This window comes from Callorhinus ursinus, unplaced genomic scaffold, assembly GCF_003265705.2.
Source record: "Callorhinus ursinus isolate GAN/ISIS: 27379988/994484 unplaced genomic scaffold, GSC_fseal_2.0 scaffold26, whole genome shotgun sequence".
In the NCBI taxonomy this organism is placed as follows: Eukaryota; Metazoa; Chordata; class Mammalia; order Carnivora; family Otariidae; genus Callorhinus; species Callorhinus ursinus.
The window spans coordinates 24,936,643-24,963,442 of record NW_027397088.1 but is presented as its reverse complement, the minus strand read 5'-3'; the positions used below and the strand labels follow the sequence as shown (position 1 = coordinate 24,963,442).

General features: G+C 43.4%; 1 protein-coding gene across 3 annotated transcripts; it reads right to left on the bottom strand.

Moving 5' to 3' along the window:
- Nucleotides 1-2,207: 2,207 nt before the first annotated feature.
- On the bottom strand, nucleotides 2,208-18,030 carry TRIM38 (tripartite motif containing 38). 3 transcript variants are annotated; one of them, XM_025891154.2, is made up of 7 exons: nucleotides 17,751-18,030; nucleotides 15,898-16,319; nucleotides 14,350-14,445; nucleotides 12,506-12,736; nucleotides 11,488-11,510; nucleotides 11,279-11,391; nucleotides 2,208-5,649 (listed from the first exon to the last, which is right to left on the bottom strand). In XM_025891154.2, exons 2-7 carry the CDS (start codon nucleotides 16,288-16,290, stop codon nucleotides 5,126-5,128), a joined length of 1,380 nt encoding a protein of 459 aa, XP_025746939.1. In that variant the 5' UTR covers nucleotides 16,291-16,319; nucleotides 17,751-18,030; the 3' UTR covers nucleotides 2,208-5,125. The 3 variants fall into 3 exon arrangements, with proteins under 3 accessions (XP_025746939.1, XP_025746938.1, XP_073733755.1); XM_025891153.2 differs by lacking the exon at nucleotides 17,751-18,030 and adding an exon at nucleotides 17,476-17,572; XM_073877654.1 differs by lacking the exon at nucleotides 17,751-18,030 and adding an exon at nucleotides 17,407-17,561.
- Between the last annotated feature and the right edge of the window lie 8,770 nt (nucleotides 18,031-26,800).

The window sequence follows — 26,800 nt, the reverse complement described above, 5'->3', positions numbered from 1 at the left end:
ACATGCTAATCAAACACCTTCCTGAACAACAATCTCTGTCTTCCTTATTCCTCCTGGTGAAGAAGATAATTTGGGGTGAAGGGCCTGAGGAGTTTCCTGCATTTCCAATTCCATCTGCTGGTAATTCTTTTCCTTCCCTGGGAGTCCCAGAGAACCCAGTGCAAACTCCACTTCAGGCTGGTGTTATGGGTGGGCATGTGTTCCGAACAAAAGATTCACAACAGCCGCGTTTTGGTTTCAAAAAGGAGAGAAAACATTATTATTATTATTATAGAAACAGAAAAGGAAAGGCATCTACACTAGGCAATAAATGAGAATAAGGCAAAGTTACATCAAATCGGGTACTCAAAACATCCAGCCTCATTAGCTGGGGAAGCCCCATGGAAACAGCCAGGCTGGAGTTCTGATTGGGAGCCCTGGGCAGAGCATCCTCCCCGCAGCTGAGACTTCCAACTGACCATCCCCATAAAGACCATATTCATAGGGCAAATAACAGGGTTTGAAGTTAAACATTTGTTCACCTACGTGCAGTTTGGAGCAAGCTGCATTTCTATGTTCTCGTGTTTCTGTATTTTCAAGGAGCCCGGGCTCTCTGTGTCTGCCACCCCTCCCGGATTCCACCTTGGGGGGCCAGCCCTGCTTGGAGCAGGAGGCGATGTGAGACAAGATTTGTAGCTCTTGGTGTGAGGAACAGAAGGGCCAGTTCTGACCTGGAGCCCAGATCATACATTTTAAGAAACCAGGTTCCCAAGGTTATTCACACAGCACGAGTCTCACAAACCACATTCTTAAGCCAGTGCCTGTATATGTAGGTCCAGGTGGTTGGTTATAATCACAGAAGCCTCTATTCACATAGAAAAGCGTGAGGGGCAGGGCTAAGAGAGGTGGGTGTGAGGATCAGTTCTCAGAGTTCCAGGGTCTGAGGCTGTGTGGGCAAAGAGTGGAATTACTGATGTTGCCAAGACTCCAGTAGACCTTGTCTCTGGGGAGAGACTGGGACTGAATCTGCTACGGGCCAAAGACTCAGAGTGTCTCTGAATCTCTATTCCTCCCTTAGTTGAGATGTAGAGACTTTAAGCAATAAGTTTCTAATGATAGATTGCAAAAATTGCCCTGAATTCATCTTATCCTCTTTCTGTTTGTATCCTTTTGCTTTTGTGATTTTGCAGCTTCTCCCATCAAGAAGTGGAATGTATCTCTGTATCGCTTGGATCTGGGCTTGGCCAAGTGATTTAACAAATGTAACCTAAACAGAGGCTTCAAAAGAGCCAGGTGCTTTGCAACTTGTTCCCCTTTTGGTTGGTTCTCTCATAGCCCTGAAACAACCATGTGAAAGAGGCTAAGCTCGCCTGCTAGCGGGAGGAGGCCCTCCAGGCAACAGCCTGCCAGCCCCCAGACTTAGGGGTGAGGCTGTGCCAGATCACCTAGTACCAGCTGATTCTCCAGGTGCTGCAGACACAAGAGAAGGCACAACCAGGTTCAGCCACACACAACCCTGACCACAAGAACCTCCAGCTGACCTAGAGCATTGTGAGTGTGATGACTGATAGCAGCCTGAAGGAACAAAGTTTTGGGGCGGTTTGATGCAGAAATTGACACGCATTCAGTGGATGGCCTTGAATTAGTCTTCTACAACAGTGACAGCTCTGTCCGTCCTTCAGGAGAAGCAAGTGTTGCTTCTGAAGTAAAATCCCAGATGTGTCCAGCTTCTTGTCCCCTGCCCCTGCAGCCCCCTAGTTTTTAAAATTCTGTATCCATCCCTTTCTTAATTGAGGAAACAGAAGTGCGTATTAATGAGTGATCTCTGCTTCAGTGATGTTTTCACCTCCAAACTACAACAGTCTTCACGCCCATCTGGGAAAGGTTCTCCCATCTGACCTCCTGTCCATAGTTCCCATGTAATCAAAGCCCCCCCAAGGCTCCCAGCTCCTAGAGGGGTTAGCCAATAACAGCCAGAGCTATAGGAACAGAAGAGGGGATAGAGGAAGTGGGGGAAGAGGAAGGAGAGGGGGCAAGAATATATTAATAGTCTTTTAACCAAACGTTCATATACTGTGACTGCGGCAACCCACCTTGAGGAAAAACAGGAGAGCTGAAGACCTAATTACATACAGTGATGTTCATTTGAACGTTACTTATAATTGCAAGAAACAACCCAAATGTATATGTGAGTGATTATGAGATTGCTACAGTCATTTAAAACCACATATTAAGATAATTTTTAATGCCATGGGGAAGAGTTCCCGCTGAGAAAAACATGCAAGATGTAACATATACATGGGGAAGGTGATTTACCACCATAGTAGGAGTGTTTGTTCCTTAGAACTGGGAGTATAATTTACTATATTTTACAGTATTCCACAATAAATGTCTGTGAATTTAATCATTTGATATCTATATCCATTTCTGTATTTATTTATAGAAAGAGGACGAGAGAGGGAGGTGGTGGTGCTTGCTCTAAAAAGTTGAGCTCACACCTGGGAGTGGGTGCAGGTGGTTACTAGAATGGAACCCCAGAATGCAGGCATGCTGGAACACGGACATGAGGCAGGGAAGGTGGAAAAGGCAGGGGCAGATGCATTCCTGGCTTGATTACCGCTGTGAGCACTTGGGTTCCATTTCACTGGATGTCCTTTGAGGCAACATGTAGAAGTCGTCCCAGAATTGTTCCTCTGCAGGTCATTTGGGTTGGAGGCTTTATCCATCCACCCCATTCCCTCTTTGATTGAAGTTTCCCTCCTGGGATGTGAACTGCCCCCCAACTCTTGTCCGCACAGCTGGCGATCGGAATGAGCTCACCCAGCTTCAGGAAAAGCAGCCATGAAAAGGCCGTTCTGAACCTAGAACACAGCATGCTCAAAAGCCCTTGGGCCAAAACAACCTTGGCCCTGTCTGGGACCAAAGAGAAGACCATTATTTGTGGAAGGTCAGAGGTAGGAAAAGTAATTATTAATCCAGAAGGCAAGGCCTGTGAGGCCAGAATTTGCCTTCTAGGCCATGGTGAGGAGGTTGGGTTTTACCTCAGCACAGACTCTGGGTCGGTTGATCATTTTCATTCCTCCAGCTCCCTCAGCTGCTGTCCTCTCCTTCCTGCCGTGCTCGGTCTCCGGTCCTCTGGTGCGGCGCCACAGACCACACATACCTGACCTTGCAAGCAACTGCAGTGGGAGAGGTTGTCTAGAAGGTCTGAGGAAGGGGTACCGGGGGGCCCTCTTCTTTTCTGGCTAAATACATACAGGATACCGCACACAGCCTCTGCCCACTGGTTCTGGCTAATGCAGTGCAAGTAGGAAGCCGTATGGTAGGTTTTCGGAAGCTACATAAAAATTAGCTGTTAGCTGCAGGCCCTTTGTTCTACTTCTATGTCCCTTTCTCCATCCTACAGCTTGGAATGTGGTCTTGCCCAGTGAGGAGTGGCCTCCTAATGTTGACAGGGCCTAGAACTGAGTACCCTGCTCAGAGAAAAGTCTATACCCTTAAACACTCAGATTGCTGAACAAGAAAGAATGATGATAAACATTCAACTAAAAAAATTTTTTTTCTTTAATTAACAAAATTAACCTTTGGAAACAATAAGGATAATAAAGATAAAAGGAGAAACTGATGGGGTTCAGGCAAGTTAGAGAACAAAAAATACGTTTTGCTAGTCCCTACCAGGAAGAAATGCTACTATATTAAACAAAGCATTAGCTACTCTAATAAAGGTTTTTAAAAAAGAAAACAGGAAATAAAATGGAAACCTGAAAGAGCATATACAGGAAATAATAGTTTTGAGAGTAATTTGAAGAATTATGTGCAAATACATTTGAAAACTTTGATAAACTGCTTTTTAAAAGAAATTGAATGACCTGACTGACCCAAGAAGGGGAATGAAAATCTAAACAAACTCATACATACAAATGAAATTCAGAAAGTTACAGAATCACAATTAAATACATGGAAATAAAACATGTAAAGAGTAGATGATTTTATGGTTACTTTTTTTTTTTTTTTTAAAGGAACAGCAACTCACTGTGCCCTGGTAGATTAGATTAAGTTCCATTGACTAGAAAACCCAAAATGATAGTGGCTGAAGCAAGTTCATGTCTCTCCCATGTAGACAGTCGAGAAAATGTAGAAAGTCCCGGAAATCCAGAGTCCATTGCTGGTATGGCATCTCCCCAAATTTGCCAGCTCCCTTTTAGCCACACTTCTACCATCCCTAGGATCTCAAGCCCCAGGCATCACACCTGCATCATCTATGTTGTTTGTGGCTTGGCTGACTTCACTATGATCTTGCCATTAGTCAACTCAGCCATGATAATTTAGGTTTGACATGGAATGTTTTCTTCAAAATAGACCCAGGTATAGCTAAGGTCTCTTTGATCATACAAGAATCATAACAAAGTCTGCCAATAATCATGCCAGTGGTAACCATTTGCTGAGATCTTTAGCTATTTCAAGATAGCTGGCTTAGCACAGTCTGGAACATATCAACTTCTTTTCCAGTACTGAGTCCCGCAAGAAAATTTGTTTTTATTCTGAATCTCCTTCCCATTTGAAACATATCACTGTAAGCCAATTTTAGCTCTTCTTTCATACTTTACGTGTTATTGCCCAGGCAGAGCTCACTAGGTCTGGAAGGCATCTGCACTCACTGCATCATCCAGGGCTATGGCTCAGATGAATAATCAAATGTCAGTGGTTAGAAGAGTCACTATGTTGGTTCTCCTGCTCTTTCTTGCAGTTGGCAGAGACAATTGCAGCTTTGCCTCATCCCCCACCCATGAGTTCCTATGGCATCAAACAAACTGGGAGAACTCAGACCTCCTGACCTCTGGGTCACCCTGCAGGTCACCCAAAGACTCTTGGAAATCAAAGCTCTGAATCCACTGAGGGGGGGATCTGGAAGACAATGCATGATCATTGCTATTATCTGGCTTTCCTCAGCTCAGGCTGACCATCTGTGGTATTTTTGCAGTCGTTCTATCCATTCATTCAAAGCAGAATTATTAAGTAGCCACTAAAAGCCCAGCACTGTTCTGAGCACAAGAAGTGAAGAAAACAGACCAAATTTCTGCCCTCACAGGACTGACATTATATTTTCTATGCTAGTTAAACCAAGAATGAGATTTTACTTCTTTCCTTACTGGTCTGGGGGAGGCAAGAACAAAGGAGAATGTTGATAAACCCGGAAATAGGGCCGGATAGTATCAGAGAAGGAGGCCTCTGGGAAGGTAAAGATGTGGGATCCAGTGGTCATGTTGTAGAAGGATACAACTCCGATATCACAGTCCAGAAAAATCCCCACAACCAGGGGCTGCTCCCTCAGATAAAGGGAAGTTACGGGAGAGGTAAGTGCTAAGTAGCCTTTCTTTTTGCATAGTCTAATGGCCCAGAACCCAGACTGAGGCTTCTGTATCAGACCAACGTCCCTCTGAACATTGTCCAGACAGACTCCTAAGTCCCACCCAGTTCCTTCTCCCACATCCACTTCAAAGTAATGTTTTCCTGAAGTGAAGCCTTCACAGCCCAGAATACAGGGTAAGATCCTAAATCTCTTAGAAGAGTTGTCCAGATTATCCTGGAGGCATCCACGAGTCACTTGTCTCCGATCCTCAGACAGAATTAGCTCACGATGAGCTGTATCTGGATCCAGAGTCACACTGACTGAAAAAAAAGTAAGTAAATAAATAGATAAGACACATTTTTTTGTTGCCAAGAGCACAGTTTAATTTAAATAAAACCAGCCTGTGCTCAAACCCAAGCATCGTCTCTTACTAGCCATGAGAGCTTAGGCAAGTCATTCTCCAAGACTCAGTTTTGTTACATATGAAGTAGAAATTATCATATCTGTCACAAAGAATAGTGGGAGCATTGAATGAGTTAATGTATGCTCAGTACTCAGTAAAATTCCTGGAATATGGTAAGTGCCCAATAAGTGGTAGTAATAATAATATCTTAGTCACTCACAGGAGCCAAGGACCAGAACTAACCAGAGTTGACATAGTTACTATCCTCTCCAAAGCCAATGGGAAGTACTGGAGGAGACCATAGGGCAAAAAGAAGCAGAGTTCAGAGTATTTAGTACCCCAAGTCCCTCCCCACCGCCTATCACTTGGAAGGTCTGTCTTCCCCTGCCTCTGGTCATACTCTCCTACAGTTCCTCCACCTGCTACTGAGGTCCCAGGGAGGTGACGGCTCCCTACCTATTCCCAGCCCTGGCTGCTTCACTGCTCATCTTTGTAGATAACCCCTTTATTAAATGCTATCCAATCGGTTCTTATCATGAGCCTGACTCAAAAAGTTTGGGGTTCAATTTTTATTACCTTAATGATTCAGGAAAACCCAAGTTAAGAAATTAAAATGCTTATAGGCTGGCAATACCACTTGAAGGAGAAGATATCAAATTGGATTAAAAAAAATTCTACCTCATATTGCTTATAAGTGACACATACAACAAAAAGACATAGAAAGGTTTAGAGTTCAAGGATGGATAATATATAGGTGTTACAGTTATATACTCATATCAAATGATATTAAGGCAAAGGATTACCAAGGACGAAAAGGGTTACCTAATTAAAAAAAATATATAATTCACTAGGAAGAGATCCTAATTCCAAACAAGCATGCACTGATACTATAGTCTCAAAATATACAAAGTAAAAATTACAGAATTACAAGAAGAAAATGACAACTCTACAATCATCATGAGATATTTTAACATTCTTTTTTCCCCATAATTGATAGATCAAGCAGGCAAAAAAGGGAAGATATGGAAGATTTGAACAACCCAACAAGCCCAGTCTAATAAATATATGTAAAGTTCAGCAACTAATAAAGAGACAATACACACTTTTTTCCAGTATAGATGGAATATGTACTAATTGAGTAGACTAGTCAGAAAGCAAGTCTGAACAAATTGCAATGAACCTATATTGCATAGATCATGTTCTCTCACCTCGATACAATTAGGTTAGAAACCAATTAAAAAGATCAATAAAAAAATCTTCTCAATATTAGGAAATGTCAGTGTTTCTAAATCATAATATGATGACATACAGACTTGAGCAATAATAAATGCTACATATAAAAAATTATACAATGAAGCTAAGGTGGAATTTTTGGGAAAATTTATAGCCTTTAAGTGCTTATTTTAGAAAGAGAAAAAAGCTGGAAATTAAGAAGCTAACTATCCAGCTTAAAATAGAAAAAGAACAGAGAATGGAGCTCTTGGGTGGCTCAGTTAGTTGAGTGTCCAACTCTTGGTTTAGGTTCAGGTCACGATCTCAGGGTCATGAGACAGAGCTCCACATGGGTCTCTGAGCTCAGTGGGGAGTCTGCTTGAGATGCTCTCTCTTCCTCTCCCTCTGCCCCTCCCCCTGATCATGTGCTCTCTAAATAAATAAATAAATAATCTTAAAAAGAAAAGAACAGAGAAACCCAAAGAGAATTTTTTTTTTAAAAAGGAAACTAAAGTTTAAATACTAAACCAATGAAATGAAAGAAAGTAAGACTGCAATGGAGAGGGAAAAGCCAACAGTAGCTTTCATGAAAAGACTAATACAATAGACATACCCCCAAAAAAATCTATCAACAGAGGAAAAAAAAAGTCAAAATTGGAATGAATATAGAAATTAAAAATTAAGAGAATTTATGATAAACTTTATGTTGCTAATAAAGTTGAAAATATCAACAACATGAATAACTTTCTAGAAAAATAGTTCTTAGTAAAACTCATTCAGTGAATCATGGAACACTACATCAAAAACTAATGATGTACAGTATGGTGACTAACATAACATAATAAAAAAATAATCTCTCTATATTATATATCAAATGTTTTAGTATATATTATTAGATATATAATATTCTGTTTGTGTGTATAATTGTATGAAAAGACTGGGATGTTTTTATTACCAACTAGACAAAGAGTCAAGGAGTCAAGGTGTGGAGCCAACATACAATGTTGTCATCAACAGAGCTGACAGAGTATTAGTCATAGTAATGGGGAAGGAAGGTGTTTGCAGAGGCATACTTACCAGGAAAACATATGACTCACTTTTATGTGAGGAGGTCTGATGTGTAAGCAGCCTCTCCTGACACACCCAGCAACTGTCCCCATCTTCACTCTATCATAGTCATCATGCTGTCAGAGTATAGGTATCAGCTAAACCTTCTTTACTTTTCAAATGTCAGGATTCCTGTTTGCTCAATGGACTATTTGTTTCACTGCTCTATGCAACTAACCTTTATCTAGCAACGTAAGTACAGCATAATAATGATCTTCATGACAAATTAATATTTGGCTATCAAACCTATGTTATATATATTGTATATACATCAAAATTTAGCTTTTTCTGAGACTGCAACTATGGTTTAACATTAGAAAATTATCATAATCACCACATTAACAGATTAGAGGAGAGAAACTGCATGATCCTATCAATTAATACAACTAACTCATGGATAAATTCAATGCCCATTGATGATGACGGAGCTCCTTGGAAACAAGAGTCATAGACTTTGAAGGAAAATGTGTCTTGAAACCCTATATATCAAAAGATAGAATGAAAATGTAAAATGCCATACATTACCAGAGATATTAGCTATAATAAACTCCCATGAGTCAATAAGAGAAAGAACCCAATAGAAAAATGCTTAAATCAGAGCAAATCATGGATAAATCACAGAAGACTAAAAGGCTAATGGACTTACAAGGGGCTCAACCTTGCTAGTAAAATCAAAGAGCACAAATTAAGTCCACAATTAGGTACCATTTCAGATCCATCAGATTGTCAAAAATTATAAATTATAAGCAAAGACTCAGGGAGATGCGGAATGGTGGGAGCTCTTATGTTGTCGGCAGGATATAAACTGATACAATTTCAAGATCTGCGGTATTTAGTCAAATTAAGATGTGCATTCCTTCACGGCAGCATTTTCAATTCAAGGTATAGCCTCAGAGGAAACCATCCACAGAACACAACGACACATGGAAAAGTATTCACAGTAGCATGGTGTGCACCAGCAACAAACAAAACCAACTATACATAAACTTCAATGCCCGCTCCACAAAACAATGGATTCAAAACCACAACGTATTCATTTTTTTGCCACACTGCAGAGTGATTGATTAAGAGAGTGTGTTCTGAGAGATACGGAGTTACCACTTATTGGCTGCCTCTCTGTGTCTTAGTTTCCTCATCTATAAAGTGAAAAATGCTTCCTACAGAGAGGACTGTGGTATGAAACAGGTAACAAACACGTGTGTAGCTTTTCTCATCTGTCATGAAAAGAGTGCTTGGCATATGTAAGTTGCTTTTCTTGGTGCTGGTGAGACTGTATGTTGCCACACGTAATATGCATTAAGATTAACAACAAGCCCAGCAGCCCCAGTGCGAGGTATGTGTCCTGCAGGTATGAAAACACAAGGATGGAAGTTTGCGTGGCCCAGGCAGTTATTTGCAGCAGTGTTGTGAAACCCAAGTGCTGGAAGCAGCCTGAAGCTCTAACGGTAGGGATATGGTTATGTATAATTATGATGTACTTATGGACTATTAGCTTTAAAAAGCAACGCGTGACATTCTATATATTAAATGTTTGTTAAAAAAAAAAAACAGAGAAAGACATAGATATTGTTACCTACAGAAGTAGGATTGGAGAGGGGCGGGAGAAACCTTGAATATTTCTTCATATCTATCTATATTGTTTGACTGATTATAATTTATTTGTATTACTTTTTTTTTAAAGATTTTATTTATTTATTTGAGAGAGAGAGAGAATGAGAGATAGAAAGCACGAGAGGGAAGAGGGTCAGAGGGAGAAGCAGACTCCCTGCTGAGCAGGAAGCCCGATGCGGAACTCGATACCGGGACTCCAGGATCATGACCTGAGCCGAAGGCAGTCGCTTAACCAACTGAGCCACCCAGGCGCCCTATTTGTATTACTTTTGAAAGAAGAAAAGTTTTAATAATATGATAAATATGATAAATGATCTAGTTAAAAGATGAGCCCATTTTAGAAAGAGATGGACTTGCACAATGTTGTAATCCTTCCGTAAAAGCCAAGAATAGACAAATCTGCTCAGTTAAATCTGGATGTGATTTGCATGGAGTCCAATTTTTTCCTTTCCTGAATCTTTATAGGATCAAATACAGAGTTGCTTTGTTTTGTAATTTTTCTTATTGTTGTTTGTTGTTGTTAACTTGAGGGGAAAACAAATACAGGTTCATAATCCTTATCGGAACCCCCTGGGGCCAAATGGGTTTGGATTCAGAATTTTTTGTCATTGTTGTTCTACTTCTGTGAAAAATGCAGTTGGTATTTTGATTAAGGATTGCATTAAATCTGTAAATTGTTTTGGGTAGTGTAAGACATTTTAACAATGTTTGGTCTTCCAATCCAGGAGCCTGGAATATCTTTCCATTTGTTAGTATTGTCTTTAATTTCTTTCATCGGTGTTTTATAGTTTTCAGAGTACAGGTTTTTCACCTCCTTGGTTAAGTTTATTCCTAGGTATTTTATTACTTTTGGTGCAATTGTAAATGGGATTGTTTCCCTAATTTCTCTTTCTGCTGCTTCATTATTAGTGTAGAGAAACGCAACAGATTTCTGTATATTGATTTTGTATCCTGCACCTTTACTAAATTTAGTTCTAGTGGTTCTAGTAGTTTTTTGGTGGTGTCTTTGGGGTTTTATATAAGGTATCATGTCATCTACAAATAGTGAAAGTCTTACTTCTTCCTTATCAATTTGTATGCCTTTTATTTATTTCTCTTGTCTGACTGCTGTGGCAAGTTTCATTATGGTTCTAAATATTTACCATCTGTGTTGTCTGGGTCAAGGTCCTGAAACCATTTGAATCAAAGTCCATAATACTCACTGATCTTCCTTATATTGCTCTGAAAGTTGATTAAAATATTAACCACAAACACTATGTCCCAGACACTGCACTAAGCACTTTACACATGTTGACACACTTAACTTTTCATGGCAACCCAATGAAATGGGAATTGTTCATATCTTCATTTTTCAGCTGTGGAAACTGAGGAGGTTATTTGCCTGGGGTGACACAGCTAATATATGGGGGATCAGGAATGTGAAGGGTCTGCACAGATAACCAGTATGCTATGTCCTTGTCTAAGCACTAGAGCATGCTAACAACGGGGGGCAAGACAGCTCCAGTGAAAATCACTAAATGACCTCTCCGGCTACGAGCCCGCCCGGGGACAGGTGGTGAACGTGGTTTCGACTTGAGGTCCCTTCCATCCATAGCATTTAGGGATTCTTCACATACCTTGATAGCTCCTTAACATTTTCTTCACATCAAAATAAAGCTCAGAAACACTGCACACAGTATCAAGCTCCAAAGAGTGGGCCTCTGGTCTTTCCAACGTCACAGCCCAACTCCTGGAATAAGCAGAGGCCAAGGACTTCTTCAGTGATACATTCCATTCAGCTTCATATACCCACACCCCTTCCCTCGTGCAGTCATATAGGACTTACCTGCGCAAAGTGTCTTTCACATCCTACAGAGAAACAAAGACAAAAAGTAAGTGGAGGCACATGGGGCTGTTCTCTATAAATGCTCCTTCCAAAGAAGTTAAGAGAGTGACCCTAGCCTTAGATATTGGTGGATACTCAGACGGAACGATTCCCAGCCCAGCGCCCTGGGATAGTCAGCAGGATGTTTCTCAACCTCTGAGTCTGTTGTCTTTCTTGCCGAGATCTGTGGGAAGCTGTGGTGTCTGCAGTCACAGCCTGTGGGACGCTTAGGGAAGAGGCCTAGGAGCTTTGCCCATGCTTCCTCTGCCAAGACTTGCTTTCAGTGACCTAATTCCTTTCAGAGTGAGCCCATATGAAAGACCACCTATCACTAGGTTCCTGAGTGGTGAATTCACACATAGCCTCTTAGAATGGCCCGCTAAATGGTGGTATCAGGTATACCATGGTGGTGGGGCAGTCATGCTATGGTCTCACACTTACAGTGTAACCTCGAGTCCTGTTAGTGGGAACTAGAATTAATAGCTCCAGGCATGCTTTATCTTAATGGGCTGGATCTTTCATATAGCTGAAAGAAGGCCCCATAAGAGCTGTGGAGGGCTGTACAAGCAAATTAGGGAAAAGACTGTCACTCAGGTTGGCTGCCCTACTTTATTGTCCACCAGTCACCTGGTGGAGTATTTCAGGAGGCAGTTTCACAGTCAGGGTTCTGTGCACACGGAAAGAGGCAAGTGGTAGCAAAAGTTACCCCATGATTCCATTTAGCCAAGGACCCCACCATATCCACCAGAAGGGCTACATTTTTCAGATTCACATGAATGGATTTTTGTGATTCACTACAGACTAGTAAAGGCCACGCCATACTGAGGTATATCTAAAAGAAACATTTTTTTAAATTCCCCGTACCAATGTGCCACTTTTGAGTGAGGCAGGCAGGCCTCACCAATCTGCCCATGTTCCCTCACCCTTCTTCTTCTCTTAATAGCTCAAGAGTTCCTTCCCCCCGAGTGCACAGCCCCACCTGCAGCAACTTCTGGGCTGAGCCCTGACATTTCTCCTCTAGTTCCAGGATGTGACTCTTGAGTTCTTGGCTCTTCTGTTCCAGAGTGGCCTCATCATCTCTCAGTCTCTTTAGAGTCTGCTCTTTCTCTTTCTCCAGTCTCCACAGATGAGACTTCTCCTCTTCTTGTAGGAATCTCTGAAGATCCTTAAAGTCAGACTGGATTTTTTGTTTCTGAATGTCTATCTTCTCCTAGAGTCAAGAAAGTATGCTCAGAAGGTAGAAACAAGCCAAATGTCCATTGATGAATGAATTGATAAAATGTCACATATAGATAAAGGAATACTATTAAGACTTCACAAGGAATGAAAGTCTGACGTATGCTATGATGTGGATAAATCTTGGAGACATTATGCTAAGTGAATTAAGCCAGAAACAGAAGGACAAATATTATATGATTCCACTTATATGGGGTATCTATGCTAGTCAAATTCATAGAGACAGAAAGTAGAATAGTGGTTACCAGAAGTTGAGAGGAGAAAGGAATAGGGAGTTAGTGTTTAATAGGTACAGAGTTCAGTTTGGGATGATGAAAAAGTTCTGGAGATTAGTTTCCACTATTAGCTCCCACTAATAGATGTGTGGTGATAGTTGTACAGCAATGAGAAAGTACTTAATGCCAATGAACTGTACATTTACAAATGACTAAAATGGTAAATTTTATGTTATGTGTATTTTAACATCACAGAAAAAAGTTTTCTCCGTTACTGAGTCATCAGAGCTGGAAGAAAGTCATAAATTCCCTGCCGCAGAGTCATGCCTAGGAGGCAAGCACTCAGATGTGGGAGAGGACAGTTGTCATGATTCTCTACAGTCACCTGATTTATTTCCTTCTTCTTCAGCCAAGATGCAGGGGGAAGGAGGGGCAGTAGTGCCAGATAATTTAGTTGTGGAACTAAGGCTGAGGTCAAACACTTTCCCAGTTACAGAGAAAAAAAAAAAAAAAACCTGAGTTTTTATTGGGTCATAAGGAGGTATTTCTGAGCCTGAGGAAATTTCTTGAAGCAAAAGCTTGTAATAAACATCACTCAGACTGGACTCTAAGACAACCAGGCTAGTAGGGAAGTAAGAGCGTCCTTGGAGAGTTTAACATCCACAAACAAAGGATCAGGGCAGAGGATGGAAGAGACCCCTGAGGGGAGCAAAATGGTCCACCAGCCTGAGGGATTTGGCTACAAGTTGATGGATTACATAAATATTTCCAAAAGGGAATGCATCTCTGATCATGGGGAGCTAGTCAGCCAGTGGGGATCATCTTAGAGACACTTAGTCTGCAGTTTACGTGTATAGGTTCTTGCAGTACTTACGACCCTCCTTATGAATCAAATACAAGCCTCATGGGCTTGAGCAATATGAATCTCAACGTGGAGTGATTCTGTTTCCTTAATGTTCACAAAGATTGATTTCTGAACCTGTGAGGCTGAAAGCCACAGCCTGCACTGTGGTAAGCGTGCCAAATAATAAAGTTGAGGCCTTCAAACCAGGAAGGTACTTTGAGGGGTTTAAAATTTGAAACCTAGTCAAGGATGGCTCTAACCTAAATAGACGTACCAATTCTGCTTCTACTAAGGCATCAGGAATCCTAGCCAATTACTACTGAAAAGTCGAAGGGATTGGAGATAAATTCTCACAGATGTAGACAACGAGGGGCATAAAAACAAACAATGGTTTCTTTTTGGGGTTTCATCTGGTTTCATTTGGTCTGGTTTAGTAAAAATAAATTATCATTGTGTTTTGCCAACCATCCTCTATGCCTACATTCTAGGATGGAAAAGAGCTTGAGATCAATAAACACAAATTCTTACATTCCATTCGCTTATTTGCTTTGTTGTGAACACCTTCAGTTTCATACATTCCTCTTCTAGTTGCCTCAAATTTGTCACAGCGTTCTGAAGCTTTTCCTGAAGGAAAAATTGGGTGAATAAAGTCTACTCAATTAGTAACTCTTCATTAGGCATGTAAGGGGAACCCCAGCCCTCCAAGACTATTAGAATAACACTGAATATACACTGAGTCATTTCTAGTAGTTTGGGAAGCACACTGAGGGCTGTATGTGCAATCACATATTTGATTCCCTTGGCAGCACTGAGCAATCGGTAGGATTTTTAACATCATTTCTGTGCAGCAGAAACTGAGGCTTAGGAAGGGGTTAAATGACTTGCCCAAGGTGCTATAACTGGTTCCCACTAATAGATGGTTCTGACTGGCTGAACCGAGCTGTGATTCCAACTTCATCCGCTACCCCAGGGCCTGAGCCGGGAATAAGGAGCCCCGCAGTGGGGACATTTTTCTCAAATCTAGGCAGGAGAGAGAGAGTAAGGTGGCAGGACTGTGCCCTTTCTTCATTCCCTACAGCAATGGCCAGCCTTCCTTTACTGCTTCTGAGTGAGAAACAGGACTTGCCCCAAACCTCTCCCTCCACTTCATCCTCCGTGAGCAATCATTTTCAAATCCTTTAGCTCCCCTTCCTGAATCTTGCGTGAAACTGCCCCTTTCCCCCTTCTCACAGGAATAAGCTGAATTTTACTCCTTGATACTCCTTTTACTTTCAAGGCCAGAATGCCCTTTTCAATGTCAACCTGATCCTTTAATCTGCAAATAACCACCCCCCCGCCCCAGTGGCCAGTACTACTCTGGGCTAGGATTTCAACTCTGAGTTGATACCACAGTTCTGGGCCAAACCTCCCCTCCCAGGCCATCACCTGCCTTTCCCTGCATCCCCCGCCCTGGCTATGCCCTTGCACATATGGTCTCCTCTGTCTGGAATGCCCCCTCTTTTCTCCATGCCTGTATCTATGGTTAACTGTGACATGTTCTTCAGGAGTCACTTCTGAGAAGACTCCTCAGATACCACTCCCCACCCCTTGGTGTCCCTCCTCATCACCCCAACCAGTTGATTCCAGGCAGTCTCTTTTGCTGATTTGTCTTCCCCACTAGACTACAGGATACCTAAAAGGTGGTATATCTTTGTCTCCTGTGTTTTCAGAATGTATCATATGGTCTTGCACGTTATGGTTTCTAAAATTATATACATGGTGCGAAGCAATAAAACATGCAGGTCTGGGTTTGAGCACATTGCATTCTGGAGCAGGGAGATGTTCATCATAGCAAGAATGGAGAGGAACAAGGGTGTGACCAACCTGTTGAAGGTCGGGATGGACAGTCGGGACTTGACTCAATGAGGGCCCATAATAAACTATTTCTCGTATCATGAAAGACATGACATGAAGGGTGACATGATGACAGAGAAGGATTTCAGGATCCTTTTCTCAGGTTATAGGCTAAATAACCTCAGTCCCCAAGGAGCAGCACGGGAGCGGTACTCGCCAAAGCCCTCCAACCCATATGCTCACCTTGTAGTCTTGGCATACGTCCTCGATGAGAGCCGTGTGGTGCCCTTTGTGCTGTGGTGACCGCTCACAGCGCCAGCAGATGAGCTGGCTCTCGTCTTCGCAGAATAGGTGGAGGTGCTCTCCGTGTTCCTCACACGACATCTCATGCTCCATCTCCTTGATGACTTCAATGAGACTTCCCAGCTGCTTGTTGGGCCGGAGGCTGGTCAAATGAAATGGAGCCCGGCAGTGGGGACAGGCGACCATATTTACCGATGTTTCCTGCTTCTCAAGGAAGCTGACGATGCACAGTTTGCAGTAGCTGTGTCCACAGCTGATGCTCATAGGCTCAGACATTAGGGACAGGCAGATGGCACACGTGGCTTCCTCCTTCATCTTGCTGGCTGAGGCCATGGCTTTTCCTGACAGTTCCACTATGGGAGCTAGAGGCAGAGATGAAAATCCAAAGGTATGGGAATACACCTCACCTGAGCCTCCGTGCCCGGCACTGCCCCGGCTGCCACTGAAATGGATTGGGACTGAGATGGCACATAAAATGAGGCTGCGTTGTGGAAAATGGTGGTGATGATCACATGTGGCCACTTATATTTAAATTAATTAAAATAAAATAAAATTCTGTTTCTCAATCCCACTAGCCATATTTCAATTGCTTAATAGCTGCAGTCACTGGTGGCTCCAGGATCACCCATATGTAACACTCCCTGGTTGCAGAAAGTCTTCTCAGACCAAGCACTGACAGCGACAGAGAACAAGGAGGGCTTCCTCACCAAAGTTGTAGCAAGAGAGGACTCAGTAAGGGAGCGTGAAACTCTTTCCTACTCTAATAAACATCAAGAATCCTTAGTACCAGAACTGTTTCTTCACGGCGGGTGGCAACCCTGAAGTAATTGGGTGGCCGCTGAAGGATTCCCCTGAGATCATCAAATTCCACTCTACTGGAACCCCACTGCCGGCTCTCTCTGCCCCCACTCCCACCCCCCAGGGAACAAAGGGCACCAGGTTAATAAAGTCTCAACGGAGCCCCAACCCGGATGATAACGAAAGTAAATAAGGCAACCAGAAGAACCAATGCGTCTTTGCCATCGTCCTCTCAGACCCGAGAGAAAGATCTGGAAAGAGCTGGGAAAAGAAGGGCTGTCCCCGGGAACAGAGCTCCCGCAGAGTGAGGGAGGGGACCGGCTCTCCTCCAGGCCAGGGCGTGGCTCTCGGGGTAACGGGAGCCCTGGGGGTTTGCAGAAGCCAGGAGCGCGCGGAAGCAGGAGGCAGGCCGCGCCGGGGAGGGGGGCGTCCCCCCGGCGGGGCCTCCTGGCCTCCAGCCGCGAGGGGACCCGACGACCCGTGACAGGGAGGGAGGCCCGACCAGAGGCGCCCACTGCGGCCGGCAGCTGCTTGGGGGACCTCGCCCTGTCCCCCACTCCCCCGCCCCTGAGCCTTGGCGGGCAGGGGCGCGGAGGTGCGAGAAGCAGTTCAGAGAGTGACCTCTCCTTTGCCCTGTTGACAGTGCCAGACCTAAAAACAGGGCTTCGGCTCAAGTTGCGAGATGGGCTACTAGCATCCGATAATGTCTCTCGCAGTCACCTCGCAGTCACCGAGGATTTCCTCTGGAGACCTCTCTTCCCTGGCAGGTGCCTTCTCGGCGGGCACACACCGGGCTCCCCCGCGCCGGGCCGCGGCGCTCCCCTCCCAGGCCCGGCGGGGACTCCGCGGGCGGAGGAAGCCCAACAGCAGCCCCGACGGTCGGCAGGGTTCCGGCGGCGAGGGCTCCGCACACAGAAGCCCCTCACACACTCCCCCGCGCACACGCGTGCATCTCGGCCCTCCGCCACACACGCGTGCCCACCACCCTCGCCCACCGCCAACCGCCACACGCTTTTGCCGCCGCTTCCCGAGGCCCCGCCGAGCGGGTCGCCGGCCTCAAACTCAGAAGCGAAACTGCTGTGAGAGGCGGGCCTCGAGGGCCCGGAAGGAGGTCGGAGGAGGCGCCCGTCAGGTCCCGGGGCGGAGGCGCGCGTCAGGTCCCGGGGCGGAGGCGCCCGTCAGGTCCCGGGGCGGAGGCGCGCGTCAGGTTCCGGGGCGGAGGCGCCGGTCAGGTCCCGCGGAGGAGGCGCGCGTCAGGTCGCGGGGCGGAGGCGCGCGTCAGGTCAGGAGCGTCGGTCAGGTCCCGGGGAGGAGGCGCCGGTCCGGTCGCGGGGAGGGGGCGCCCGCCAGGCCCTGGGGAGGAGTCGCCAGCTTTGCTCTCAGCACCTCTGAGGGAAGGGAAGAGGGCGGATGAAATACCCTTCTTTGACAGCAATAAAGAGATGGGACAAATGAATAACCCCGTCAACCATTTGTGACCTTAGCACAGAGGATCTCAAATCAGAAAACCCGCAGAGATTCAAGATTTTTCTACTTTTGCCACTAACCCCTTTGGGATCCGTAGCCTTCGGTGCTGATGTTTGTGTTGTGCTGTTTTAGGTCGCGTGCACTTCTCTTCCTGCTGAAGGGCGTGGGGAGAAGGGGTGGCAGGAGCAGGGTTGTGGGTGTCCCCAAGTCTGCCCACGCCAGCCCCACTTCCCTGCCCCCCGCTGTGTCTCCTTTCCGCCCTCGGCGGCCCTCGGAGGATTCAAATTCGTCACTTCTCCACGGCCAGAGGCAGCGGCCCAGGACTGCAGAGCGGAGCCCGCGATGGCCCAGCCGAGAGTGGCCTCAGCTGGGGCCGTCACGGCGCCTGCACAATGGAGGACAGGCTATGGGGCTGTCCTCGCCCAGCCAAGGTCCTGCCGGCCCCAAACTGTGGGACACGTTCCTCTCTTCCCTTCCCAGACAGGGGTCTCTCTTACGCACTGTGCTCTCTGGGCCGCCCACAGAGACTCCGGCTGTTCTGCCCCCCAGTGGCTCATCGTGCCCGGCTGGCGCGTCGGTGGTGGCAGGCCCCGCGCCCCGCACAGGACACAGCTGCTCCTGAGGCAACGAGCACACAGACAGAAGACAAAGAACGAGGCCCTGAATCCCTGATCCGATGACGCATGCTTGCAGATCCCCATGACTTTCACTGTCATGGATGTGACTCCGGACCCAGGCAGAGCTCATCCCAAACTTGTCCTGTCAAAGGATCCGGAAAAGGAAGCCAATGAACAGCAAAAAGAAAACTGCCGCTACTACAAATAACAGCAAGAGAAAAGCTACAGCCTCGTGACAGAGTCTGTCTTGACAGCTTGCCCCACCTTGCGCCTCTTGCCTGTTGCATGAAGGAGGGACGAGTCAGGCAGAGAGCTGCAGGGTTAGAAGAGAAGCGGAATGCAGATGAGCCTGCAGAGATATGCCCCCCAAATATGGGCCGAGAGAGAGACCCATAGGAGCTGCCCCATGGGGAAATGCATCTCCTCCAATAAGTGAGGCTAAACTCAACCCTGTGAGTTTGGGTCACTGTAGTCTCCTTTAAAAGGCATGCATTCTGAGTGTGGCCTCTTTGGGGAATGGTTGTCCTTCACGGAACCCCAGGGTGCCTTCCCTCAACTTCAGGTATCCCTTCTCAACGAGGCTTACTCTGACCACTTATTTATAAATGCACCCCTCTCCATTTCTGATCCCTTTTACAGTGCTCTATTTTAAGCAAGTGACTCTTGGTTTTGGGTTAGGTCCTGATCTCAGGGTTGTGAGATTGAGCCCCACATCAGGCTCCACCCTCGGTGAGGAGTCGGCCTAAGATTCTCTCTTCCTCTCCCTGCCCCTCCTGCTTGTGCTTTCTCCTTTCTCTCTCTCTCTCTCAAATAAATAAATAAATCTTTAAAAAAGAGTAAATCCCTTTAAGTTTATTAACTTGTATTATGGCCCAGAATGTGGTCTATCATGAATAAAACCATGTGTCCTTGAAAAGAAAGTGGGTGCAGATATTCAGTATAATGTTTTATAAGTATCAATTCATTCCAGTGATTGATAGGGTTTTTCAGATCTCCTATGTCTTTACTGATATTTTATCTAGTTATTCCATCATTACTGAAAGAAGGGCATTAAAATCTCCAACTGTGATTGTAGAATTGTTTATTTTCCTTTTAATTCTTTCCATTTTTTACTCCATGTATCCTGGAACTCTGTTGTTAAGCTTATACACATTTATGATTGTTATATCATCCTGAAGAACTGACCCTTTTACCAATACAAAATATCACTCTATCTCCAGAAATACTCTCTGTCTTCAACTCTATCTGTTATTAATATAGACACTCCCGTCTTTTTATGCTTACTGTTTATATAGTACATTTTTTCTATGCATTTATTTTAAACTTACCTGTTTTTTTTTATATCTCAGATGTTTCTCTTCTAGCAAACATGTTTAGTTCTTCCATTTTTTAATGGATTCTAGCAATCTTTGCTTTTTAATTAGAGTATTTAGACCATTAACATTTAACATTAACCTTTACTTTTCTTCCCATGCTACCCTGGCTGGCATTTCCCAGACAATATTGAACATAAGTCGTGAGAATTGGCATCCTAGTTTCATTCTTAATCTAGGGGGAAGGGCAGAGGTGGAAAAAGCTTTTAATAATTTAACATTAAATATATTTTTTCTTGATATACTGTTATGGCATTTTAAATTATCATTACAAAAAAATAAAATTATTGCATTTTGCGTGAATTATTAGGAGAAAATATTTTCCAGGAAAATACCACAGCAACATCTCTTAATTTTGTTTCCATCTTTCTTTCACATTTTATATAAACTACATAAGAGGCACATTATTGAAACCATGTATTTTACATGGCACCTTGGTGACCTCTTCGCTTACATGTTGATCAATAGATGGCACTCTTGCATTTTTGGTGTCTTATGTCCATATGGTTTTGCCTTTAAGAAAGCATGACTACTTCTTTGATCAATATTAAAAACAATTGTAAATTTAATCTGTTCTTATAGATGACTTCAAATGGCTAACAATAGCATTTACATCCAGTCATTTTTAAATGTTTTTATTCACACAATAAGCATTTATTGAATAGCTTTTCTATGGCAGACACTAGGCTGGACCCTGGGGACATACCAATTATATTAGAGATACTTTGCTTCCTATAAAAGTTTCCAGAAAGCTAAAACATGTAACAAAAAAATGTATATCCTACATGCTATAACAAGCTGGGGAAAAAAAATAAAGAAGCATGCAAGTCCTGGCAGAATCTGGATACTTCTGCAGAGTTGATAACCTCTGAGTTACATTCTGAAGGAGAAGTGAAAGTTCACCAGGGGAAGAAGGGGGCCAGGAATTCAGAAAGACTCTATATGAAAAGGTCAAGAGTCATTAAAAGTATTCCATGTTATGTGAATACAGTGAAGTTCCAGAACCAAGAGCATGGAGTCCATGAGGAGGACTGGTTTCAAATAAATCTGGGACCAACATAGTGAGGCAACTAGCAGAACTCATATCTCCTTCCTCCCCCCTCCCTGCACATTTCCTTTATAGGATGTTTACATGGAAAAGGAAAATTCATAACCACCACTGAGCTGGGATGCTGGGGGAAGGTGAAGAATGAATCTGCTTGGTTTGCTCAGCCCAAGCTAGGATCTCCCCTTCCCCACCAAATCCTCTCCTTTTGAAGGGGCCCAGACAGCCTAAGTTCAGGTCCCACGGACCTGTTACCTACATACAGAACCTGCCCTGAGGTGGATTCTACCCTGAGATGGACTAAAACCCACCCCTGACTCCTAGTACAGCTAAATTCAATCTCAGACCAGTCTCCCTTTCCAAGAGTCTCTTACCCCTAAGACTCCTCACGATCCTCGACACCATTCAGGGTCATGGGGGTGCTGCCACGTCCATAGCTCTTTGCCTGATATAGCAGTGCAGGGATGAGAAGGCCATCAGCCCTTGGATCGGACCCTTTTCTCTGGCTCCTAAGACCTTCCACCTGTTTTGAACATTGCTGCCAAGACATTTTTGGACCCCAAGGGCACTTTGCAGGGGGGTTTAAAAGTTCAATGAATCTACAAAACACCTAGCCTCTACCCTTTAAGAACTCATTGTCATGAAAGATGAAGAGGCTGAGGAAGAGTTTCAGATTAAAAGAGACTAAAGAAACACCACAACTAAATGCAATGTGTGATCCCAGGTTGGGGGTAGGGGGGATCGTTAGGAGAGACATCATTAAGACAGTTAGTGAAATTCAAATTTAGAGATGAAATATTTAAGGATAGAGGACGGTATCTGCAACTTCACCTCAAATGCTTCAGCAATTATATAGAGGGAGAGACGCAGATCTATAAATAGATCCATGGGTGGAGAGAAAGCAAATGTGGCATGATATTAACAATTGGTGAACCTAGGTAAAGGGTATAGGAGATATCTTTGTATTCGTCTTGCAATTTTTCTGTAAGTTTGAAATTATTTCAAAATAAATTTTTAAAAACCACAAGTCCCATTGACCTTTGACCCATATCACCAGGGCCCAGGTTCAGTAGGGACCCTGTGCCTTCTAGGCTGTGAGATGAAAGGATCCTAAGGAGGAGATAGGCTGCTTGGTTCTTCCCTTCGGGACTAGGGCTCTGTCCTTCTGTCTCTGTCTCTCACACACACCCCTCTGTATATCAAATCTCACTATCACTCCCTTGGTCTGGTCTGCATCTCTCTCTACCCCAATGGCTTTGTGTTGTGATGGCTTGTTTATTTGTTTTTGTTTGTTTGTTTGCTTGCTTATTTTTTTTATCTTTTTCTCTTTCTGCAACTGAGAGGAGAACTTCCAGACCAGCCTGTTGTACTTCCAATCCATCCTTATCATGGATTTTTTGTTTTGTTTTGTTTTATCCTGTTGGGAGTTTTCTGATTATCTTGACCCTGTACACTTATGTCTTTCAATGTATTTGAGATGTTTTCAGTCAATATCAGTTCAAATATTTTTTTTTCCCCACTCTGTACTATTTCTCCTGTACTTCCGAGGCTCTGATGACCCAAATGTTAGAGCTTTTCAAAATTGTCCTACAGGCTTAAAACAATGCATACTTATTTTTATTCAGCATCTGTAAATCCAAAATTGAGGCATGGCTTAGCTGGGTTCTCTGCTTCAAGGTCTCACCTGACTGCAATCTAGACATTGACTGACTCTGAGGTCTCATCGAAAGCACAACTGGGGGAAATAGCCACTTCCAAGCTCACTCAGGTTGTTACCAAAATCTAGTTTCTTACAGCTGCAGAACTGAAAGTTTAAATTTCTTGGTAGAGGTTGCCTACAGTGTCTTCCCATATGGGAGTTCCTAAATACAATCACTGGTTTCCTCAGAGCCTGCAAAGGAGAGACAGAGAGGCAAACCTGTTAAAGACAGAGGCTAATATAACATAATACAATATAATCGTGGAAATGACATCCCATCACCTTTGTCATATTCCATTGGTTAGAAACAAATCACAGGTCACATCCATACTCAAGGACGTGAACACAGACATGGACACGAAGAGAGAGGGATCATGGAGGCATCTTTGAGTCTGTCTATCACATCATGAAGGAGGCTGCAGACCAGTCTGTGGTCCCATATGTCCAGGGCTCTGGGCCTTAGCAAGATGTAGTCCTGAAGAGGTAGGGAGGCAAATACAAACTAAGGCTGGCAGCTAGCATCTCAGTCAAGCTGCCTACAGGATCAGAGACCAGATTTGTGATGGCCAGAGTATCATTGCAAGGCGGGAGACCTCGAATGCTAGGATAAGACCTGGCATGGTTCTGGAATGCGAACCTTAAAATGCAGGTGAAAGCAACACAAAAAATCCTAGACAGTACAAGGTAAGCCCCGAAGGAGAGAGAGAAGAAGGAGGAGACAGAGTCAGAGTCAGACAAGTAAAAACACTGAAATTTGGTTTGCACACCAAAATTTCCACATTCATGAAGTAACATGAACCCCAAAGACAGGGATCAAACTCAACAAATGACAAGCGAATTTATTCCAGATGAAAATAATTTTAAAGACAGACAAAGATAACTATGTTTAGAATGCTCAAAGAAATAACTGAAAGATTCACTTCCACTTAAAAACGCCAGGAAATTATGAAACTGAAATAGGTCAAAATTGGATAAGAAAAATGGACTATTCTAAAATTTTAGAAATACTAGAAAAAACATTGGCCTTAAAAGAAGAAACCTTATTGCCGAAATAAATCTTAGACTAAATATTATTCCTGGACTGAATTATAGACAAAATATAGTGGAAGAGAGTATAAGAGCATTTCTGCACAAAATATCAGTGGACTAATAGCTTCAGGATGAGCATTGTTCTGGAAGCTTCATAGAAATGTGAAACTTCAGGTCCACCCCAGACCACTGAGATACTTAACACTTTTGTAAATTCCCCAGGTAATTCATATGCATGTTAAATTTCAGATGTGCTGCCTTATGGCAGTGGAAGAAAATTTTGAGGCATTTGCTCAGAATGCTGAACAGAACAGAAAGACAAGAAAAACATGAAAATGCAGTTAAGAAAGTAGACAAAGGATTCTGTACACATATAATAGGTCGATCCAGAAGAGCAGAACAAAGTATTCGGAGAGATAGTAGTTGAGAATTTTTTGGAATCAAGGACATGGATTTCTCAAATCATAAGTACACTGCAAATCCTGAGCAGGACAAATACAGGTGATTTATGCCTCTCTTTTGCTGTATTCTACTTTATTATTGAGGCGTTCCTCCGCTGTCCTATCTGCTGTTTGGATAAAAAGTTGTTCCTTTCATAGATAATATGTTAGCTTTCCATGGTAGCTTTTAAGAGTCTCTCTTTATCTTAAAATTCTAGCAAAAGCTACCCTTTTCTTGGTGCCCCTGGGTTGGTCCCTCTTTGTCTCTTCTTGCCATCTGGGGACTTAGGACTGAAAGGCTGTGATTAGGCTGCAGGTCCAGGGAAAAGGTAAGAAAGAGGTCCCATAGCCTCCTTTTCACCTGGGACAACAAGGTAAAATCAGTCTTTTCCATATGGTGCACACCACATCCAAGGTCGAGGCCCCAACCAAAGGCCTATGGCTTTATAGAAATAATTCATCTTTACTTACTTGGAGAACCCCTGGGGATATCTTCTTTGTGGACTTGAGGCCAATGTTGGCAACTGCCCAAATCCTTGAGGACCTTGATCTGGAGCCCTCTCTATTTATCAACTTCTTTCCCCTTCAGTGTCATTTTGCAGCCAGAATTGGAGTAAGTTCTATGATGTTCACTTAAGGAAATGACGTGGAATGACATAATGTGAAGCTCCCGTGGTTCAGCCCTTGTTTCTCCTCATCACTGCTTATCTGCATCTGCTCCCTGCTTGGAAACAAAAGTCTGGTTTCATTCTGTTACCCCCACTTTGAGTTTCTCACTTAATAGTACTTTTCATTTAGGGATGTACATGGTCTCATTCATCAGACATAACCACCAGACGATATTTCCTAAAAGTATAAACCTGATCATGCCCCACACTGGCTTAAAACATTTTAATCATTCCCAGTCACTTTTTTTTTTTTTCCCACTAGGTGATATTTAACCACAGAGTGGATCTGGGTGTGTAACACAAGAAAGCCTGGCATGGATCCTTTTCAAGTCTCTATATTTTTCCTTTTAGAATTCATGCAAATTTTACATTTGACCAAGATTGTTTAAAACAAATAGGAAGAGGTGCCTGGGTGGCTCAGTCGGTTAAGCGTCTGCCTTCGGCTCAGCTCATGATCCCAGGGTCCTGGGATTAAGTCCCACATCATCGGGCTCCTTGTTCAATGGGGAGTCTGCTTCTCCCTCTCCCTCAGCTGCTCCCCTTGCTTGTGCTCTCTCTCTCTCTGTCAAATAAATAAATAAGATCTTTTTAAAAAACAAATGAATAAAAATAAATGAACATGTTCCTCAAAGTATTGCATAAAACTGGCACTTCAGAGAAATGTTTTGTGTTTTTCCTGCCTTCTTCTGGGCAGACTAGGCAAAAAAAAAAAAAAAAAAAGTCCTCATTTGTCTTCTTTTTAACCATTTTCATTGGCTACACTGCCCGTGCATTCCTATTTCTGTGTCTGCATAGCTTTGTGTTGAGGAAGCACAGGAACCACAAGATAAAATCCATACTCCTGAATATTACATAAAAAGCCTTTGTGACCTGGTCTTGCTGACTTCTCCCCCAGATTTCCCACTATTCCCTGACTTGGAGTGTATGATCTGGGTGCTTTGGGTGTTTCTAAAATCAAAATGGGCTTTTTCTTTTTCTGATTACAGAGTAAATAAACGGTCTTTGTATAAAACTTTAAACAGTATAGGAAAAACCTAAGTAAGAAAGTCAGGCATACCCCTTTCCACAGGAGCTAATTATCTTAGACTGTTTGTGACTCTCTCGCTCTCTTTCCATCTATGCCCCTATGTGTTCATGTGTGCGTAGACACACGTGCCTGTACCAGTATATACACACACACATAGACAAATACACACACGTGTATTTATGCACATACACACACACACAATTCTACAGGCGTGGGCTATAAATGCTGATTTTTTGTAGTCACCTTTTTGTGTAGTTTTATAGTTTCTTTTACCAACTCATTAGTTACCCACACCAGGTAACCAAAGTTAACAGCCAGGTCTGACTCATGGAATCTCATACAAAGATACATAGATACTGGGTTTTCGTGTGTAAATATTTAGAAAAAAATAGGGGTCCCTTTCGTTGTACTCTGCATCTGCTTTACTCACTTAAATTCTATGACATTATACAAAAGCATCCAAGTCAGAAAGTACAGATGCAACTCATTCTTTTAAACTGTTGCTCACTTCTTTTGGTATAAAGATGTATCGCGATCTGTTCAGTTAGTCTCCCATTGATGGGCTTTTAGGCTCTTTCCAGTTTGCCCTCCCAGTTTCCCTTTTTTTTTTTTTAAGATTTTATTAATTATTTAACAGAGAGAGGGTGAGAGAGAGAGTGCACAAGTGTGCGAGCACACAA